At 43.7% G+C, this 15,620-nt stretch overlaps 1 protein-coding gene across 3 annotated transcripts in view; it reads right to left on the bottom strand.

The window, feature by feature from the left end:
* IQCA1 (IQ motif containing with AAA domain 1) overlaps positions 1-15,399 on the bottom strand; it is a 122,390-nt gene extending 106,991 nt beyond the window's left edge. For all 3 annotated transcript variants that reach the window (XM_068138066.1, XM_068138067.1, XM_068138068.1), the window contains exons 1-2: positions 15,145-15,399; positions 3,256-3,580 (exon numbers count right to left, since the gene is read on the bottom strand). In XM_068138066.1, the coding sequence (XP_067994167.1) occupies positions 3,256-3,580; positions 15,145-15,155 (336 nt within the window). In that variant the 5' untranslated portion in view covers positions 15,156-15,399. The remainder of the gene's footprint in view (positions 1-3,255; positions 3,581-15,144) is intronic.
* Between the last annotated feature and the right edge of the window lie 221 nt (positions 15,400-15,620).

Here is a 15,620-nt window from a genome sequence, read left to right as displayed (position 1 = left end):
TAGTTACTACGTCATGCTTCTCATAAGGAGTGGCATAATCAAGTTACATCTGTCCTCAGGTGTATGTGGGGGACAGGCTCTTTTGTCCAAGGAGTCTAAGAGGCTCAAAGCTTGATGCTGCACTCTTGGCGCTCTCTCTTCTATCTGCTGTGGAACCTGGTGGGCTTTTACCTGCTCAGAGAGACCTTTGCCTTGATTCTTTTCAGTCTCAATGCTACCTCAGGTGTGGACAGATATAGAGGAGAAAAGTGCTGGCTGTAAAGAACAAGTACTACTCCTGCCTTGACACAGGCATATGGTAAATGTACTGCTTGTGAGCTGTGAGGCCTTCCAATTTCTAGAGCAAGAATTTGCAGGGAAAGTTGTGGCCAATTAAAACAATCCCTGTGAACTGCCAACTTCAAGATTTCATTACTTATTCCCTCAGCTGCACACTGTGTAGTCCAGGACACCCTATTATGGCAGCATAAGAAAGCTTCCAAGAGGGACTGTGTTTATCCCTGTTGATATTATCAATGTAGAGGTCTGGTCTGCTACAGCTTCTAAATATTTGTCTTGTTAACCTCTCTGCAACTTCCAACATCCTTGCTTGTTGATGGAAATGATTATATATGTTGTACTTTAAGAGTACAAATCACTCTAGGTTCAATTCCAAATGTGGCTGTCCTTTGGTATGAAAAACCAAGTGGTTTGTCTGGGCACCCTCACAGGATGAGAGGGCTCTTAGGCTTGCATGTAGCAGTGTGAGTTATTCAGTGTAGTGGTGACGAGCATCTGTGTCTAACCTGGGACTGAATTACAAGTGATTCTGGACTGCTATTGACTGTAAAGATGAGATTAAAACCATAATACTGGGGCTGAAAGGAGTGAGGAGTAGAGACCCTGCTTCTCTTCATAACCTCTTTTTTTAGGGGGCCCAGCATTGTAAAGTTAGGCTTGTGATGTATATCCTCAAGTCAAATGTGCAGTGTTCTAGCCACTCTGGGCTCCACAGGGGATTTGTGTATCCAAATACTTTTACAATTACCCCAGGAAATGGAGTGACTGCATGTTGGAAGCTAACTGTACAAAAACACGAGGTGCAGAACTAAAGAAAGATGAAGCTTGATCTTATGGTGACATAGCACAGAGAACATTGATATCATTGCATAAGATACAAAACGGGACTACTCTGCTGTGTTCTCTGCCTAAAATCACGTTGGATTTTAGCCCCTGATAATACAGTGAAAGGAAGGACTACACAGCTCTTTTCTGGGCAGGTTTTTTTTAAGAGATAGAAGCTTTGTCAAGCACTGGCCAGTAATTTTGTTTTATAAGCAAGAATATGTGACTATGTAATTAAAAAAAAAAAAGTCCTATAAATCTTTATGCTTATCTGCCATGGAAAATAATGTTTTATTTGAAAAAGCCTGGAATCTCTTCAGTGATTTATTTTTTTTGGTAGAAGATAGGTATGTCATACCTTCTTAACTTTAAGGCGTGGTGCAGGAATTTGAATTTATGCTTGTTTTTTAATAGATGTCAAGCACAGCTTTTCAGACTTGCCAACTTTTTGCTGCAGGTGGATTTACTGCTAAGTCATGAAAATAGCAGTGTTTAATGAATCGAAAATATGATTAGAAGGATCACTTTCCCCGGAGATGTGTTTATACTCTCTAGTATGCCTTCTCATTGTTTAATATAATTCTCTGCTGTGATTAATGTAGGAGGTAAAGCGCTGGTGAAAATTCATGGCAATTACTATCTTAAATTTGCAGAGTGGGATACTTGTGCAATTGCAAACAGAAACGCGTTTTCAAATCTCAGAATAACGCTATAATGATATAAGGCAATTTATCTCACGTCGTTACTGGGATCCGGGGCGGGGGGGAAGCAGTGATATAAACGCCAACTTTGTTTTAATTCTTTAGGAAAGGCGCGGTACCCGAATTTGACAATAGGTGGAGCTGTCTGCGAGAGAAGTAACCAGCCTTTTGCTGCTAATTCTTCATGCTGCTTTTAGGGGACAGCTTCAGGACTTGGCTGGTGGCAATGTTCATCTGGTTTAGGGGACAGACTGTCAGGGGGCTGCTTTTACATCAGACGTTCCTGAACTCTGAACGTTGAACCTGCTCCTAACTCCTGTCTTTTTGACAAAAGGAGACTTGTCTCAGATTTCTTGTTTTACTACTTTGTTACACTGTGAAACAGTAGATCAGACTCTGCAGTTTTTAGCTACCTGTGATCGCCAAAAGAGGCCTGAAGTCAGACTGATTCACAGTGACACAAAGGCCAACAGCATCCTGGCTTGTGTCAGGGAAGTGATTGTGTCCCTGTACTCAGCACTGTTGATGCTGCACCTCTAATACTGTATTCAGTATGTGAAGGACACGGAGGTACTGGAGTGTGTCCATAGCAGGGCAGCATAGCTGGTGAAAGGTCTGGAGCACAAGTTTTTTGAGGAGCACCTCAGGCAATTGTGGTTGTTTAGCTTGCAGAAAAGGAGGCTGAGGGGAGACTTTATTGCTCTCTATAACTACCTGAAAGGTCATTGTAGTGAGGTGGAGGTTAGTTTCTTCTTTTAAGTAACAAGGGAAAGTAGCCTCAAGTTGTCAGGGGAGGTTAAAATTGGACATTAGGAAAAATTTATTCACCAAAAGGATTGTCAGGCACTGAAACAGGGTGCCCAGGGCAGCTGTGGAGTCACCATTCCTGGAGGTATTTAAAAGACATATAGATGTGGTGCTGAGGAATACGGTTTATTGGTGACTTGGAAGTGCTGGATTAACAGTTGGACTTGATGATCTTAATGGTCTCTTCTAAGCAAAATGATTCTATGATTCTTAAGGGCACATTGAAGCTGGTTGTACCTTAATATCACTTGCCTATCTTCAATCTAATCCCGCATTAAAATCAGGCAGAGTCAAGCTGCTGACTGTAGCTGTGAAACTGTCTAAGCTAACACAGCTTCATGCTAGGGCATCTGCAACTGAATGATTCATAGAGCCTGTGCTGATATAAAGAAGCCAAAAAGGAACATCCTGATGAAGCAGGTAAGCTTTTAAAATATTGCTCCACTATCTAATGCTGAACATAGGTCAAATATACTATCATCTTTTAAAAAATGCCATAGTACTGATCTGCCAGTACACTAGTAAATGTATAGGAAGCTAAAACACTCATTGGAACTTCACAGGCTGCAAGTATGTGTGACTGTCCTCCAAATACAGCACAGGCAAAGCTCCTATGAATTTGCTCACAAAGAGGTAGACCTACCGGGAGAAGCTTTAGATCTACCAGGATATTATCCACATAATGAAACTCCGAGTTCTCCAGCTCCACCATCTCTTTTTTGATCTCCAGGATCCGGCCCATAACTCCATCTAGCACTTGCCGAATCACTGCCCGTTTCTGCTGGTGCATGAGTTGGTCGTGGGCCATTTCCAAGCTGCGGAAGATCTGCATGTATTTGATGTAAGAAGTGGTTAACATCTTAAATACTTTCTCGTGGTCATTCTCTGGCTGGAGGAACTCTTCTCTTTCTTTCTGGAGCTGGATGTCGAGGTCTTTCTGGGCATCTTCCCACATCTTATTGTAAGCGCTAATTAAAAAGAAGAGACTGTGTTAACATGACATGAAAGCAAGAGTTAGCACGCAACGAGGCCAGGGCTCTATATGTGTGGATTCCTCAAAAAAAGCCTGGAAATGTGAGCCTCTGTATCTATAAAGACATTTTAACTACAAGGTACTAAAAAAAAACCAACCAAAAAACAACAAAACACATTAGCAAAAATTCCTTTTCTTGGGTGTTTTAAAACTAGGAATCTTAAAGGTCATTTATTTAACTTAAAAGTTAAACTTTTCAACTTAATTCTTAACATTTGCTTAAACACTGGATAGGGTTGTGGGTTTTGTTCAGTTATGCCAAATGACCTAATAGAAAAGGTATCTCCCCACAACACCCTGATGATGGGGGAAGATCTATTTTAGGTCTGTGTTTGGGATAAGGACTAAATTGATGTTTGAAAAGCATGTGTTGCTTTTCTGACTTTCTGAAATAGTTGCTTGGAGCTAATTGTAGGGTAAGGGCTGTATCAGTGCCCGCACTGAAGCATAGCTGTGGGTGCTGTTTCAAACATGAAGTGAGGAAAAGAATTTATTTCTACGGTAGTAACTGTTGCACTCCAAGGGATCGCTGAACATCTAGTCCAGCAACTAGGGGATTATGTGACATGGAATATGTCACCTAAGGACAGCCTCATTTTTCAGATGTGATAATGCTGTTTATTTGGTATTTTTGGAAGGGATAGGCAGAGGTCTGATGAGAGCATGGAGTAGCTCTCAGTGGCTTTTCATGGGAAAAGCAGATCAGTGCAGGGTATCAGGGGAAATCATAGAGGAGCAAAAAATGGACTCTGGGCAATGAGGCTTTTATTCAGAGAAGAGCACACATGGCAGGTTTGTCACTGGAAGGTGCTAATATTTATGGTAGTGAAAACCCCTTTTAGGGTCCCATTCTACTTTGCACCTCTTTTCCAGGTGGAGACTAAATTTCAGGAGTGACAGGTATCAGAAAGTCTTTTGTCTTTACAAATGCTTCTCAACTAGCAGAGCTAAGAAACTTCTGCACTGAGATTCACTTATGCTGAGAGAAAAAGCTGTCAGATTTGCAAGAGGAGGGGAGAACTGGGCTGTGGTGACAGGGAAAACTGACTTCTGTTTCTTAGACCTAGAAAGAAAGGTCATTTGCTTAAATGGTGCAATCCAGACCCATCCATGTGCTTAACGAAGCTATTGCTTGCTTTTTCTAAAGCCTCTTAAAGAAGGATGAATACAGTAAAAGGCCCTGCCTCAATTTGATGAGTGAACTCCAGATCAGCTCTTTCTGGTCTGAGCAGCATTGAGGGAGTGGTGGTGTATTTATTCTGACAAGCAAGCTGGGCTGTTAACATTGCTTGTGCTTGATAATAAATGCCTAAATTGGAGCTTTGTCAGTGGATTTTATCATTCCCAATCTCAGAGTACAGAATGACCTGAGGCTTGTGCTGAAAGAGAGACTAGTAGGGTGAACAGGACAAATGCCAGCCCACAAGTGTACAAAGCACAGGGTGTGTGCTGCATATCCAGGATGCTGACAGGGCTGTTGGGACTCCCTGAAGCAGTCAGCAAAAAGACCAACAATCTGAACCCTTCTATTGAATTTGCACTTTTAAAAGTGCGTATTTTACTTTCCAGCTGACCTGGGTTTCTGCAGGATGCAGCTGGTCTTGCTTTTCCTAATGTCTCCGTAGCCCACCCAGGATTTTCGCCTCCCTTTATTCGTACTTCATTTACATCCCATTGCACCACTGAGTCTCTCAATTGCAGCAATTAACCCAGGTGCAGGAGATAAACAAAATAAAACCATCAGAGTTGAGAAGGCTGGCACAAACAAGACCAGCCTTAGCTTTGACCTAACAGCTCTGTTCAATAAGAGTTTTCTATGCTTTCTCTGAAGTCAGAATGTGGAAGAACATGTACCGGTGTGAGGTTCATGAGGCGCTCCAGCACAGAAGGAAACAACGTGGTATTGTACTTGCTTAGCTGTGCCTACTTACAGCCCATTTAATAGTGGGGAGGCTATAAATCTTTGAGGAAGCCCTGTGGGTTGTCCCTACAGTTGTGCTGCTGATTAATGAACGGTGGATATCCTTGGGCCAGAGTGTTTCGAATGCAGGTTCTTGAAGGGAGACAACAGCTTATACCACAACGAGAACGGACGCCATGACTGTCCACTCCAATTTGCAATAATCTCCCTTTCTGCCTCCTCTGACTGAGGAATGTCAAGTGGTTCCTCCTGCTGAGCCAGCTAATATCCATTCTTTTTATATTTTGAATGACTTTTATAGAAAGGAGGGGGATGGCGTGCTCTACCCCTTCAGAGGATATTAACATAATGCAATATAGATGGAACATAATTGCTTCCATAAAGCATTAGTTTATCAGATAAGCATTAAGATGATTGTAAGCACGTTGGTGTGGGTCAGATGTTAAGACTATGGATATTGTGGTATGTTTGGAGGCTTTGTAGCAGTGATGCTCTGTGTAAACGATAGGAAAAAAAGGGACAGGCCCACTGGAAAACTAATATTAAAGGAAAAGACTGATGTGGAATGGCTGAATTTTCAGCTGTGATAAAGTTGTAACTCCTGTGTATCTGTGGTGATCAGTGTGACTGACACCTTGGGGGGACCTAACCCTAGAGCTGAAATTTGTTTAGGCATGTGATGGGAAACAGCAGATACTTGATAACTGGACAGTGCAAGCAGAAACACGATTTGAGTGTTTCTTTGGTTCACCCTGATTAGAAATTAGAGGACATATGAACAGCCATTTGTTTCCCTTCCCCAAAACAGGCTTAACATAATTATTTCAGGTTGTACTAGCATCCAAATGGGAACCCTTCTGAACTAGTTTGAAGAATCATGTGTGCTTGGTGTTTATAGGCCTTTCTGGGGGACTTGGCAGAGCAGCTGTATTCCTGATGAGTTTTGGAGACAAACATGTTCAAAAGTAGTCAGGAGTAATGCATGTCTTCAAAGTTACATGTTAAAAGCAAAGGACAGGACTGATTCTCCTTGCCTGCCCTTATTTGATTTTTTTGCCTGCTTTCTGAGTTTCCCTTTGCACTGAGTTGTAAGCTCCTCCAAAATTGCTTCCACACACTGAAGGGTGAGTGCAGCACAGCCTTGAGTGCACTAGCATTTTATTTACTGTTACTAGTTCATTTATAGGCTTGTTGCTGTTCTGTAACAAGTAGGTTGTGAGCTGTATCCATGCCTGAGGATGATATTGTATCAGAATTAGATTGATTAGAGCATCTAACTAGCCTACTAGTGCACGTAACCAGAAGCACTGAGCATGATTTTCTCACTTGTGGCATAAGATTATTAAATCCTGGAAAAGAAAGAAATGTGTCTCTCAGTCACTGTATGTGTACAGCAGTGTAACTAACTAATGCTGCAAATTGTCATAGCAACTACAAAATAGGAGTGTTATGGGGAAAATAAGCAATGTTGTAATGGGATGAGATAAAAACACGTGAAGTGGCTTAACTCCATAGCCCCCAGAGTGCGTTCTGGCAGCTTGCAGCTTGGAGGGAAGGTCAAGGCTTTACCTCCTTAACTGATGTCTCTTTTTTTTCTCTCTTCATTCCCACAAAGTAGAAATGGAGGCTGGAACAAGGGCTTAAGTTATTTTGCCATAGCATGTCTTCCAGTTTGAATCCCACTATTATTGCTTGAGATAAAGCCTTCTCTGCTTATTTAGAGTGGAGCTTAGAAATATGTTTTTTTCTGCTTGAATTATAAAGAGATGTTAAAAATCCTGCCAGATTATACAGAGCCTCATTTTAATATTCCAGGGCTCTCTAACTCTGCATGTTTGCTTGACCTATCTCTTCTAACACTAAGGTGTCAGTTTTGAGTACAACTGAGGCTAGCTCACTTACTTGTGCCTGAACTGGTTTTTGAGACTTTTTTTTTGGAAGGATTTGTGCTGAGCATGCAAACTGTCCCTCAGACCACTCTTGAGCCAGCAGCGGAATCTGGCATCAGTAGGCTTACCTTTGTGTGTGTGTTTTTTCTTTCCTTCCCCTGAAGCGTCTCGGTGTTCTTATTTAGCTGTCAAAGGGGACACTACTACTGTTATTCCAGGGCATGACATGCTTTGCACTCCAAGCTGTTTCTGTCTCTGGATTTTCTGTGGGCTGAACCCAGGCTTCTTTGATGCCTGGTTTTCCTGGGCTGTCCTCTGAGGACAGAAATACCTCACACTTTCACATGCCAACCACATAAATGCAGCACAGTATTGCATGGGACACACGGGTTTTTCTGATGGTGGGACACACGGGTTTTTCTGATTGTGGGACACATGTAAGGGCACGGAAGGGAAACCATTTGACTTGGACTTGGCCCAGCTCTCTTCACCTAATATGGAAATTCCTGTTTGATTGAATGAGCACTAAATCATATGTGTTTAAAACCATTTTTGAAGCATCTATACTGCCACTACAAACTACCTACACTTTCCTATTGCTCAGAAGATAAGATTGGGCTGTGTTGGGCCATGTAACAGGAAATGGAGAAAGCACCAGCAGGGCTTCTGAGTGGAAGGATATGTGGAGCTGGGCTGCAGCAGGGATCTGTGTGCTGGAGCAGGGCTCCTGCAGGCTCAAGTTGCTCAGCATGTATTCCCCACCGTGCAGATCAAGGCAACAGTCATGGAGCAGATGAGAGGAGACTGAGACATGGGTCTTGCAACAAGGAAGTGCATACAGGGGCCAGACCTTGGGGTCTCCTCTAGATACTCGGGGCTTGACAGGTCAGCCATTGTGCTAAGCCCTGGGCAAACACGGGGGAGGGAAACCCTGCCCTGCAGCCTCTGTAAAATAAAGAAACAAGAGACAAAGGTTGGGAGGGGAAAGTGAGGCCCTGAGAGGAAAAGGGGCTTGCACAAATGCTTTTCTTTTTAATTCTTTTCTTTCTGAAAAATACCAGACTTAAATTGACTGCTGGTTTGTTCAGGTCAGCAGAGATACCGGTTCCCCCACTACAACCTGATCAGGTATCACATGATGATTGTAGGGATAAATGTAATATAGAAGTAGCCCTCTCTTAATTTCTCACACCCCCACCCCCCACCCCCCACCCCCCGCTTTGTCTTATTATAGACAAGACTGTCTGAAGGGTGGAGAGGTGCAAACAGAAACAGAGATCAGGGTGGCCTTATGTCACAAACAAATTGACTGAAAGGTTCTCTGAATCGAGTCCTGCTTTAAAAGCCTTTAGCCTGCAGTCTGGAGCAGTGCAGACTCATAGTTCTGAGCTCGATCAGGCCTACTTTACTCCTAAAATGAGATCAGGCTTACAATCATGCCAAATTTCTTCACTGGTGTGAATGTAATGCTGCCAGATGACTTTTTAGGCATGCTTGCTCTGGCCATGATGTTTTAGAGAGTTTGAAGCATTTGGGGAAAATAAAGGATAAATTTCAGTAGGCTTTGGTTGTGACAGGGCAAGAAAACACACAGCCTGCTGGCATTGTTAATGGAAATAACTTTATGCTTCTGTCATCTCCAATTTCAGTCTTTGGTACTATGATGTAAGGTGAATAGGGGATAAAAGTTTTTTGTAGTATAAATGTAATGGGAAAACTGCAGGGAAGGTTTCACTCAGCAGCAGTGGCAACACTGCACCTCAGCCAGTCTCAGGCACCTGCTCTAGCCACACTCACAATGCTAACTGGAAACGTAGCTGTTTTCTCACAGGAGGATATTGCAGTGATTGCTCAGGCATTTGAATGGGTTGCTCAGGGAAGTGGTGGTGTCACCATCCCTGGAGATGTTCAAAAAACGTGTAGAAGTGGCACTGTGGGACATGGTTTAGTGGTCATAGAGGTATTAGGTTGATGGTTGGACTCAGCCTTAGAGATCTTTTCCAACAGAAACAAATCTCTGGTTCTATGACTAAGGTGGAGGAGACATTATTCTAGGCTGTGATTTCCTGTAGCATGATCCAGGGGCCATCCTTCTGCCAGGCTACAGCTCCTGACAGACAGAGGCTCTCCCTCCCTTTGAGATAAGGAGAACAGCAGCCATCCCTTGCAAGCAGTATTCCTTCTGGTCAGGGAAATATGGAAGGATGGCCAAGGAGAGCTTTGGTAACTTATATCCAATTACTGTGCAGTACTGTTCCATCAGATACTATATCTGATACATCAGTGAGCTTGCTGTGGAGAGATGCGTAGCCAGAAATAGGCCAGAGCTGAAAAGATCCTACCTATTCAAGCTCCAAGCAGCATTTGCTTACACCACATTTTACTGGGTGTGGTAATGAAGTGTATTTCTGCATTAACCACCTTATGTGCATCCTTATTTTTCTCCCCCCTTCCCTTAGAAAAGGAAAACAGCAATTTCCCATCCAGCTGCCTATAGTTGCTTGCATGAAGCATAAATTCTGCGTCTTGGGTGCTGCCCTGCCTCTGGTAGGATCAGGAGGCCTTAAGCTCAAAGTTAACAATCAGTTTCTTGAAAACTGTAACCTTTTCTTTCACTGATTTTTAGCACAAGTGCTGCTGGGATATTTCCACCGACAATGGTTTTTCCCAAAGGAGACAATGTATGAGTAATGCACAAGATCTTTCCCTACCTGCTCATTAAGGATGAAGGGAGGCACAGGAGGGAGTTGCAGCTTTGAGTCTTAGTTGTGATCATTCTGATTCTGTCTCTGCTTTCCTGCTTTAACATGAGCAGAATGACACACTAATGCTCACCAGAGGTGGAAAGAGGGGCAAAGATGAATCCATGAATGCCTGGGAGATGTATAAGAGAGAACATGCTAGGAATGCCCAGGAGGAAGCTAATAATTGTGGCGTTTGGATGGAATTTGAAGAACATGGCCTGGGGCCACAAGCTGAATGAGGGGATAAAATGAAATATTCAGCAGCAGCCCAACGCTGAATGAGGCTGGGGCCCCATGGGAAGAAAATAGGATGTGATCACAACAGAAGAAACTGCATCATGTTGCAGCCATGTGTAAGGGGGAGAAGAGGGGATTAAAAGTTGCACTGACATTTTCTTACGTTTGGTTTTGCAACCTTGATCTTCTTTAATTGAGCTCTGGGGATGTAATATACAGAGCTCTCTTTTGGTTGCCTCTGTCAGAAACAGACAGGGAGATGCTGAAGATCTTGTCTTAAATCAAATATTTTATCACTGAATTACTTTAAGGTCTATTTGTGACATGAGATTAAATTTTAAAGCTTTTTGATTCTTTAAAGCTCCTTGGTGGCAGTGGCAAATGTCTTGTAGCCGATTACAACCTGGTACAAATGGCAGCAGTGCCAAGACTTGGCTTTGAATGTGTTCTGGACTAGGAGCATTCGGGCAAGTTAAGAAATCACTGGTCAGGATCTTACAGGTCAAGTAAATGTTTAACATATTCATAACAGAAGAGGAAACACAGAAGGAAAATATAAATGCAAAAACATCTATGTAAATGTCTTGTTTAATGTCTGGAACAGAATGTACCTCTGCATGCAAATGCTGAGGTTTGAGCACTTTAGGAAGTGTGACACCTCCAGCACTTCTTAATCAACCCTTCAGCCAGTGTAATGGGTATGCTCTGTTTGGAGCACAACTGTCCTTAGAAAACGTCAAGCATACCTGGACATGCTGGTTTTTGTTTTAGCTGCCTGCTGGAGCTTACTGACCCTAACAGAATATAGTTCAGCACTTTCTGAGTGTCTGTCTCTGTCCTGATACAAAGCTTACTAAAGCAGGGGAATGACACGCTTCCATTAGTTAAAGACTGCATTTCTCCTAAAACCACAGGTCCCTGAGGATGGTGACCATGCCTCATAAACTGACTGGAAATACTGAGATCCCAGCCACACCAATTGTGTGCAGTGTGACTCTGTGCTGCAAAAGTTGCCTGTTTGACCGCTCTGACTTGTGGTGCACACAAGACAACTGCTCTGTGCACACTCTTAGTATGTCCAGCACGTCCAAATGGCTGCACGAGATGCAAGTGATTCCTCTGTGTGGAGCAGCTGTTCTTCCACATGTCTAAAAAGCAGCTGTTTACCTCAAGCTCAGAAAAAGCTATGGGCTGTGTAGCACACAGTACACCGGATGTGACTGTACAAGTACTGAAAAATCAGTATTACAGCCTCAGCTGGGACTTACTGCTGTGCTAACCTCCTTGAAGGATGGAGTCTGTCTTCCATGTGACATAGCAAGACATGCAGCCAGCCCCCTACTCCTAGCCACATAAAGTGGTGTCCCATAAAATATTTTTGCCCAAAGTAGCCAAGTTCTTCATCATAAACCCCAAGCATTATTATTTCATTGCAGACTGCCTTCAAGTAAGGAAGTCTCTTATAAGACGTGTTTGTCGAATGGCTTTAAAAATGTTTTTATTTTGGCATTATTTATGGTACACAGCCAGGATAAACCTCACTACTACAACCATGTAATGGTAACCTTGGTAACTTACTTGAAAACCAGCTCAGTTGTACTTTGCAAAACACAACACCCTAGGACAAAAGGAAAGCCCATTCTGATCTCATAACTACTGGCATTGATTGCAGCTCAGCTCTGTGCTGGGGAGGAATGCACAGGGCTGCCAACAGTAAACATGAAGATCAAATTTTTATGGATTTGCCAGCACTGTCAGACCCAACCACTGAAAAATCATGATGTGAAACCTTTAAAGCCATCTATATTTAGGTAAGAATTTAGTACTTCTTATTTTCCTGATGGTTTGGGAGCATTTTTAATTCACCTTCCCCCACCCCCCACCCCTGGGGTTAAAAAATGGTTTATATTTTAAAAGAATGCTGAGATTCTCAGGTGATAACCTGAACCCAGTTCCTGGGCCAACAAAGAAAAGCACAAACTGTCCAGAAAACCTGGTACACTGACTGAGGTGTAGAGTACAGTAAACAAAACTATCCAGCCCATTGCTTAACTCAAGCTCTAGAGATGCAGTGGCTGATGAACTAGTGTATATTCAGACTTGTGTTTGCAAAGGACTGGATTAGCCAAGCTATAAATGCTTAGCTGTGCACAGACATAGTGTGATTATAGTTAAGTGAGCCAAGAAGTGTCAGTGTCAGACTATAGTCCCTTACTAACACCACTACCTTGTTTGAAACAAAACTTCATAGATTTTTTTTTTTACATATGACAAAATATGTATCACACTTACATGGATTTGTTGGCAATGCCATAGGAAATGTTAGAGAGTCCTGTCTCTATATTCAACTGTTGCCAACTATATTCGATTCTTTCAGTGTTACTCAATCTTAAATAAGAGCATTCAGACACTCAGTAGGAATGACAGCTTTTGAGATAACTGTCTTGGGAAAGGTCAAACTGCTTCTGTGGAGTTTGTTGTTTTGGTTTGGGATGTTTTGGTGTGGTTTGCTTTTGTCGGGGTCTTGGCACCCCTCCCTTTTTATCTTTTTCCTTTGAGACAATGCAATTTAGGTAATTATCCATTATTTTTTTAACTTTCCTTAACTGAGTCACTATACCAGTGTAAGGCATAGAATCATAGAATGCTTTGGGTTGGAAAGTCATCTAGTCCAACTTCCCTGCAGTGAGCAGGGACATTTTCGACTAGATCAGATTGCTCCAACCTGACCATGAATGATTCCAGGGACGTTTACCACCTAGGTGGGTAATCTGTGCTAGTGTTTCACTGCCCTCAGTGGAAAACATGTCTTCCTTCTACCTACTCTAAATCTCCCCTCTTTTAGTTTAAAGCCATCACGCCTTATCCTGTAACAAGAGGCCTTGATAAAAACACTGTCCCCATCTTTCTTATGGGCTGCTTTTAAGTACTGAAAGGCTGCAGTAAGATCGTTCTGGAGTCCTCTCTTCTCTAGGCTGAGCAACCCAAACTCTCTCAGCCTATTCTTACAGCAGAGGTGTTCCAGTCCTCTGATTTTCTGGTCCACTCTGGACTCACTCCATCAGATCCCAGAAAACCAGAACAAAAGGACACAATCTCAAGCTGTGCCTGGGGAAGTTTAGGCTTGAGGTGAGAAGAAAGCTCTTCACAGAAAAAGTTGTTGGCCATTGGAATACACTGCCCAAAGAGGTGGTGGAGTCACCGTCCCTGGAGATGTTCAAGAGGAGATTGGATGTGGCACTTGAAGCCATGTTTTAGTTAGTCATGAAGTGCTGGGTGACAGGTTGGACTTGGTGATCTCTGAGGTCTTTTTCAACCTTATTGATTCTATGATTCTACAAGCCAGGCAGTCCCTGCACTGGATTAGCCAGGGACCTAACCAAGCCTTCCTCAAACTTGGGGCTCTTGGAGGGTGCACTGGATGTGTGCCCTTGAACTGAGCCCCCAGCTGGTCTCTGCACTGCTTTTGGTGGTGATTTTCTTTATTCCTCAGCTCACTCTTCCCTCCTGAGTCAAGAGGCAAGGAATAGGAAGCTGCCTGTCTGGAAAGCTGTTGATTTGGTGCTGGCATCTGACTGCGACTGCAAATACATTGAGGCCGGAGCAAAGAAAATCCAGTGTGGTGACAAGAAGCTGCTGTAGTTGTGAGGCTGGAAAGATAGTTGAGAAGTTTACCTGGCAAAGAGCTGGAGTTCAGAAAGGTGACACCAAGCAAAAGAATTAGGAGGCTTTTGAGTCTGATATTACTGATGCCAGAGGAGGAGAAGGCCATGTGTAAGAAGCCAGTAGTGGCTGTGCTCCCAACCTGCTGGGGTAGCAGTTCAAATACCATCAGGTTTGAGTCAGAGCTTGAATGTGCAGAAGAGTAGCAGCAGGCAGCAAATACTGCTTGAGGGTGGTGTTTTCCGTTTGTTTGGTGGTTGGTTTTGTTGTTTTTTTCCCCTCTAATGTACTATTATTTATTGAACAAACCACATCTAGCTCAGAAATGTGAACAAGAGCTGCCCAAAACTGGGCTGTGTCCCAGATTTCAGACTACTGGACCTAGAGGCAGCAAACAGCAAAACACTGAGGGATAAAGTCAATAAAGATGTTCAGTTAGGTTCCCAACCTTGTAGTGCAGCAATAACAATACTTTCTTAATACGGGGGCTTGGTATCTTAGTAATATTTCTGGAAGAACGAGTACAACTCCTTGCAGGCCCTTTGATCCAATGCCAATGACCCATGTCTGGTTATTGCAAATAAGCTTTTAAAGCTTTGTACTAGGCTGAAAGCATGAGGAGTTCATTACAGAAAGAAATACTATGTGCAAACTTCGGTCTGTAAGAGACGAAAGAAAGTTGTTTTTTTTTTTTTTTTTTTTTTTTTTTTTTGCAAGCAGAAAATAGCCTAATGTCTGAGTAGGAATAGTATTAACATGGCCTAGATGCTGCACAAGTGACTTCAGTGCTCTGTGGGGCTGAATCTCACCCTGCACCGATGCACCCCTCTGGCTGTCCGATCCGTGTCCCTGCCCACGGAAAGGCCGCAGCCCGGGCCCGGTGAAAAGGGGCCTAGCACCCGTTGTACCGGCTCGTAACGGCCGTGTTCTCCTCTGCAGGCATATGGAGGGGCTAGTGTGTTTTTTTACCCCTCCTAAACTGGGATTTCGCCCGGGCACCTGCGTCCCCTCGTCTCACTTGGCCCCCGCGCCCCGCGCTACTCACGCCTGAGACATGATGAGGCGCCGCGGGGATGCTTTTCCTCCGCGGGGCTGTCCCCCGGGCACCGAGCCCGACACCGCTCCCTGGGCCGCCGCGCAGCACCGCCGGCCCGGCCAGCCCTGCCCTCTCTTGCCCCGGCTGGCGGCGGTTTGTCCGCGGTCGGGCAAACGGCTGCCCTGCGTCGGCTCCGCCGTTACCGCGGAGACAGGCTGCGGCAGGGGGAGGCTGCGGGTGCGGAGGCGATCGTGTCTTCTCCGCCCCGAGCAGCCTCAGGACCTATTCTAGGAAGAAAGTGAGTTAATTTAATTTATTTTATCTCTATTTCCTTTCCTTTTATTTCACTTTCTTTTACTTTTCTTCCCAAGGGGTTGTTCTAGTTGCATTTGCTTTTTTCTTCAACTTTTTTTCTTGCCCCAGGTACCTACTGAGGTAAGTTTCTCGTGTTTTTCTATTCCCTTCCGACCTGAAAATCAGTTTGT

The sequence above is a fragment of the Melanerpes formicivorus genome, unplaced genomic scaffold, assembly GCF_026170545.1.
Source record: "Melanerpes formicivorus ecotype bairdi unplaced genomic scaffold, bMelFor1.0.p_v2 SCAF_5, whole genome shotgun sequence".
In the NCBI taxonomy this organism is placed as follows: domain Eukaryota; kingdom Metazoa; phylum Chordata; class Aves; order Piciformes; family Picidae; genus Melanerpes; species Melanerpes formicivorus.
This window is presented reverse-complemented; position numbering and strand designations above follow the sequence as displayed.